Raw genomic sequence first — 6373 nt, 5'->3', positions numbered from 1 at the left:
GGGGGGGGGGGTGTGATGGCTCCCATTTCAGCTGGTTGACAGAGGAAGGCGATGAAAAGGCTCACTGAAGGAGTCTAGAAGAACACGTAAATCAAACGGGGTGTGTTGTGATATTTTTATTTCACGCCTTCACAGTATGATTTGGATTTCTGAAATTGGCTTTGGAATGGCCTCCCGCTGAACGGTGGGCAAGCCCCCGTCGCTGCCCATCTTTCAAACTCGTCTTCAAACTGATTTTTAGTCTTTGGCTTTTGACTCGGCACGAGGCTTGATTTTGAGTCGGACCGTTTCTGTGCTTTCCACTGTCCTTGTTATTAATTTATTGGTCTGAATGATTTTTGCTCCACGGACGTCACTTTGCATACGGCGCTGGTTGTTGTCAAGGGCTCGAAAAATACACTTGAGTTGCTCTCTTGTCCGACATCGAAGAATCTTTGAATTTCTAACTGGGCCGCAACATAACATGTCCTCTGTGAAGCCATCAAATCTTCTTGTATCTCTTGGCCAGGCACACTGTCAGTCACGAGTGAAAAAGACATTTGACTGTCTCAAAAATCTGGGTGACATTGATGCCTCCAGGGTTGGTCTTTGCAATATGCAAGGTTTAATGGTCAGGAATGGAATGTTGGAGGGAGGGGGACTGGGGGGGGGGCGGGGTTCACACACAAGCCAGTAGTGATGCAATAGTACGGAGCTCTGTGACTCTTACCTCACATGACTGAATGCAATGAATGTTTTCAAGAGGCGGGTACCACTTCATCATCCCTGTGCAGACAATGGTCTGGAAATCAAAGCAAAACACAAGAAGGAAGGTTGAGCAAGCCGACGTCAAGGTCAAAGAGTTTATCAAGCCTAAAATTGCTTTTGTTGACATCAAAGCAGGAGTGCTGAAACGTCCCTCCAAATGGGCCCCTCCTTGCCATCGACCCAAAATGCTTCGGTGCTCAGGTCATGACCGTCCGTCGTGGCTCAGCCGTTCTCTGGCTTTGGTCATGTGACGTTGGCAAGCGAGCCCCGAGGTCACTGAGTCATTTTAAGTCGACAGGAAGTGGCCACCCTCTGAGATGGAACGAAACAAGTGGCTTTCACATGCTTACAGAGTCGATCGGTAGCGTGGCGAAGCGACGGGGGGGAATTCCGCACCCTCCATTTTGTTCACAAGCAAGGTCGCGGCGACGGTTAGCTTCCCAGGGTTCGTCGTAACCAAAGGCCTTTTCACTATTTTGTGGGGGAAAAAAATCTAGTCGTTCCAATGAAGTTGACGTTCTCGAGGTGCCCGTTGCGAGCACAATCGGCAAACGGAAAATGAATTGCGTGAAATCGGAACTTTGAAATGTGACCGTTAGCGCGGCGGCGGAAGCGGCGTCAACGGAGTCCGTCGAAGCGAGGTTGGGCTGAATGTTGATTTTCAATCATTTTCAATTTCCATCTGTGATGGATATTCGCAAAAAATGTCTCAGAAGCGAAGAAATACAATTAGCGGTCTCCAGCCACAAGTGCTTATTGACCAGAAGACGTTTAGCGGACGGCAACCAGAAAGGCAGAACCTCCTCGTGGGCTCGTCAGGCCGATCAGATATTTGAGATGCCCTGAAATCACAAAGGCGGCGTCAGGAGGACGTTGAAAGCAAGCGAACCGCGATCCAACTATTTGACCTTGGTAAGGTCAACTTCACTGACTGTCTGGCAGGCTACCCGACCACCCAAAAGCGAGGCAAAAGGGAGTCGGCGTCGACAGCGTTCGCTTCCATTCTATTCATGAGGTATGACGCCGCGTAACGCGATCCAACTTTGGAGCGCGAGCTGGCCGCGCAACAACTTTGTTCAATGCGTGTGGATGTGATTCCTGCAAACTTGACGTCAACTGCAACCTTTCCTCTTGCGGAATGCGATTATTTCCAGTCAGACAAAAACACTTGGACACGCATCCAAATACACGCTGGAAATGTGATACGCTGCTGTAGTTGAGAAATAAGAATGTTTTCCTAGAAAATCTTGCCAACGATGCGGTCAAAGATCTGATCAAAGCGAAGACATATTCGTAAACGTCAACGACATATTCATTTCTTACTCCGCAAGTCTGAGAATGTCGGGGGTGGGGTTGGCTTAGGGGGAATTTGCATCTTGTGTAATATTGATGTTTTTCAGTCACTGCAAGGATGGATAAGGATGACTATAAAGCATGTTCGATCCAAACTACGGCCCTCGGGCCATTTCCTGCCCGACGTCCCTTTTTTTGTTTATATACCGCAGAACTTTTTGCTGTATTCGAAGATACAAATAAAGCGAATCACACAATTTACCTTCAAAACACTGAAGTGAATTCAGACCATTCCATTTTAGAGGCAAAAATACTCATCATAAATAATCACACGAATGATCCTCAAGTAACTGTTGCTTATCGTGGCGCGCGTGCGATCACGGGTCGATCGCGGGAGGTGGGTCGCTTCCGTCGAAAAATGGTTGAGCGCCCCCGCTTTCCGATATTCCAAATGGCACCGTCTTTGAAATCAGTTGAACTTTTGACCTCGGGCCAAGGATACGCGAAGAGTTTTTAACCGTTTGGGAATGTCATTGAGAGCGAAGGAAAAGTCCAAGAAAACCACACTTCCATTCCAAAGGTTGAGTGTGGCAAGTGGACCCAAGCAAGCGAGGCAGCGGTGCAGCCAAGCGAGCCATTATGCGTCCGCGGAATTCGACTTAATATGAGTCAATCCATAACATTGGCTCGACGGCAACTTCGGCACGCTGTTGTTCACACCGCCAGCTGTTTCGGTGCATTCATTATTCATTCTGATGGATTTATTTATTTGCCCTTTTTTCGGTGGTTCGGCTTTCAGGACAGTCCAGATTGGTTACATGGTAACGGGGAAACAAAACAACCACTTTTTTTTTCCAAAACCTGCCAAATCATCGCTATTGTTCTTGTCCATCTCACCTGAAGTTTAATGGGAAGCATCCAGTGTTGTAAAGAATCAACTGTGGAGCCATTGGGCAGAACCACCGGGTCACGAAGATCCATGTCCGGGGTCAAGACGCATGTCGGATGACAAACGGCCCCTGCGCGAGAAGAAACCAAACGTACGTTCGCTCTTGAATTCCAAGTTGAAAAACTCAACACAGCAGAACCGACTGTCGTTCCATCCACAGTCAGGGTGTCAGGAAATAAAATGCACTCATGTACCCCCCATGTTGTTGGATTCACCTGGTGCTTTAAGATGGGCGGGGCTGCCACTGACAGGTGACCGTTCGCGTGACGTCTAAAAAGCGGCATCGCAGTTTGTTTCGTGAGTTGAAACACTTCGTCGTCAGCATGGCCCAATGGTGAGTTACGTTTGTGTCCGCTTTTCTTTATCAGATATGGAGAATTATCCTTTGGATTCAATCGTGCACGCTCGCTTTCTTTGTTTGTGTTGTCTTGGGTCCGTCGTGCTTTATGTTTGCCGCATCGCAATCACAGTCAATTACTGTTCGCAATCGGCACTTTCCACAGCGTGGGTAAAAGTCTACAATCGCAGCGGTGTCTTTATTTAGTTCTTTTTTGCATAGTTGCCATGTTGTCCGGGTGCACCAGAATGTTTAAACCGAGTAATTTGCGTTACGGCTGGAGTTAATCATGCCGGCGCTCCACTTCCGGGTTTGGCCGCTGGGACTTGTAGTCCTTTTGTTCGATTCCACTTGATATGTTTGTGTTGTGTTTTCTTACGTTTAGAATAATGATGACGATAATAATACATACTGTGAAATCATGGTTGATTGAATTATTTAGTAAATTTATTGTTAAAATGAAGATATTAAATTAATGAATGTCAATTATATACATATTTACATTGTGATGCATAAAGATATACTGTATATTTATATTGATTGCATTTATGTGTACTTTAGGTTATTACCTGATACTACTACTTCTGCTTCTATTGCAAAGTGGATTTATTTATTTGCCCTTTTTTCGGTGGTTCGGCTTTCAGGACAGTCCAGATTGGTTACATGGTAACGGGGAAACAAAACAACCACTTTTTTTTTCCAAAACCTGCCAAATCATCGCTATTGTTCTTGTCCATCTCACCTGAAGTTTAATGGGAAGCATCCAGTGTTGTAAAGAATCAACTGTGGAGCCATTGGGCAGAACCACCGGGTCACGAAGATCCATGTCCGGGGTCAAGACGCATGTCGGATGACAAACGGCCCCTGCGCGAGAAGAAACCAAACGTACGTTCGCTCTTGAATTCCAAGTTGAAAAACTCAACACAGCAGAACCGACTGTCGTTCCATCCACAGTCAGGGTGTCAGGAAATAAAATGCACTCATGTACCCCCCATGTTGTTGGATTCACCTGGTGCTTTAAGATGGGCGGGGCTGCCACTGACAGGTGACCGTTCGCGTGACGTCTAAAAAGCGGCATCTCAGTTTGTTTCGTGAGTTGAAACTTCCTCGTCAGCATGGCCCAATGGTGAGTTACGTTTGTGTCCGCTTTTCTTTATCAGATATGGAGAATTGTCCTTTAGATTCAATCGTGCACGCTCGCTTTGTTTGTTTGCTTTGTCTTCGGTCCGTCGTGCTTTATGTTTGCCGGATCGCAATCACAGTCAATTACTGTTCGCAATCGGCACTTTACACAGCGTGGGTAAAAGTCTGCATTCGCAGCGGTGTCTTTATTTCGTTCTTTTTGCATAGTTGCCATGTTTGTCCGGGTGCGCCAGAATGTTTAAACTGAGTAATTTGCGTTACGGCTGGAGTTAATCATGCCGGCGCTCCACTTCCGGGTTTGGCCGCTGGGACTTGTAGTCCATTTGTTCGATTCCACTTGACATGTTTGTGTTGTGTTTTCTTACGTTTAGAATAATGATGACGATAATAATACATACTGTGAAATCATGGTTGATTGAATTATTTAGTAAATTTATTGTTAAAATGAAGATATTAAATTAATGAATGTCAATTATATACATATTTACATTGTGATGCATAAAGATATACTGTATATTTATATTGATTGCATTTATGTGTACTTTAGGTTATTACCTGATACTACTACTTCTGCTTCTATTGCAAAGTGCTTCAATAAATGATCAAAAAAGTACAGAGCGAGTAATCCTTCCATGCCGACTGACGATCCCTATTCAGAGGGCCGTGAAAAACGGAAATAACTGAACACATGTTGTACCCACACTTTCGTCATACAAGCAGGAACGAATCGAAGTCAAAAACAACATTGAGAATTGTGAAGAATGAAGAAATTGTTGTGTCATTGCACTCGTTAAGAGGTGAACGAATGAGCCGTCGATTGGCGGTCGATAATTTGTGTCCTTGGTAAAAAAAATGATCACTCTGATCATCTGTTGGCTAGTGAATCAGTCCGTGAGATAAAAGAAAACGGTGATAGAGTCCACAAAAGCAAAGAACAAACATGCTTGTGAATTAAGATGAGCAAAACGGTGCTATATACGCAGCGTCCGTGTGTCATCTTTTGGCCAGCCTTTAGTGAGCCGTCGCATCACCCTGGCCCCCCCACGGAATCAATTCTGGCTCCGCCCATGGAGTCATGTGACACTAGTCTCTCAGCCAAACCCAATTAGATCACATAAGCGGTATCGACAGAAAAAAATATATACTTGAAGCGAGCCGAATGCCATGCACTATAGCTGAGTAATAGTGTTTCACAAAATACTCAAGAAAAAGTCTAGAATGAAGTTGCATTCAAACAACGTTAAAGATGTTCTTGAAATAAATGTCATTGAGTAAAATGTCGCTACCGACTACCCACCTCTGCCTATATGATTTGCTCTTACACCATGAATGAAGGTTACGTGTATGACACAGTTTGCCACAAAATAAAGTCATCCGCGGTGTGATTTTTTTACTCACCAATATCCATGCCCCCATCACAGCTATACGCTACAGAGTTTTGATCTGTGGGAGGAGAACAGGACCCCTGTAGCCCGGAGCACATGGTAAATTGGGCTGTCCATTCGCCGTCTTTCGTGCAGCGAATCGCACTCTGAAAGGTAGCAAGCAAAGTCAAGCACAAGATTCAGTTATTCATGGCTGGCATCGGCTCCAACACCACCCGCGGCCCTCGTGAGGAGAAGCGATTAGGAAATGGATGGATGGATTTCTTCTTCTAATGAATCGACTGACCCATCGCTAATCTGTATTTTTCTTTTTCTTTTTTTCTGCCAAATATCAGAATTGGCATCTGTCTTGGTCCAACCCCACTGTCGCGATCCACAGTCTGAACCGGAATGTACTTTGCGAGTCCTCCGGGTATTGTTCTTATTGCAACCGCTATTGCTGTCCAAGACTTTGGCCAATAAGCTCCTCGAAATCAGGAGGGTTTGTCCGAGATGAGCCAAAGTGATGCTTCTATCATC

At 45.3% G+C, this 6373-nt stretch overlaps 1 protein-coding gene across 1 annotated transcript in view; it reads right to left on the bottom strand.

Moving 5' to 3' along the window:
- pappa2 (pappalysin 2) overlaps positions 1-6373 on the bottom strand; it is a 34512-nt gene that overhangs the window by 3940 nt on the left and 24199 nt on the right. Inside the window, exons 24-26 of the mRNA XM_019869269.1 lie at positions 5868-6000; positions 4069-4190; positions 710-781 (exon numbers count right to left, since the gene is read on the bottom strand). Coding sequence (XP_019724828.1) covers positions 710-781; positions 4069-4190; positions 5868-6000 — 327 coding nt within the window. The remainder of the gene's footprint in view (positions 1-709; positions 782-4068; positions 4191-5867; positions 6001-6373) is intronic.

The sequence above is a fragment of the Hippocampus comes genome, unplaced genomic scaffold, assembly GCF_001891065.2.
Source record: "Hippocampus comes isolate QL1 unplaced genomic scaffold, H_comes_QL1_v1.1 scaffold117, whole genome shotgun sequence".
NCBI classification, from domain to species: Eukaryota; Metazoa; Chordata; class Actinopteri; order Syngnathiformes; family Syngnathidae; genus Hippocampus; species Hippocampus comes.
This window is presented reverse-complemented; position numbering and strand designations above follow the sequence as displayed.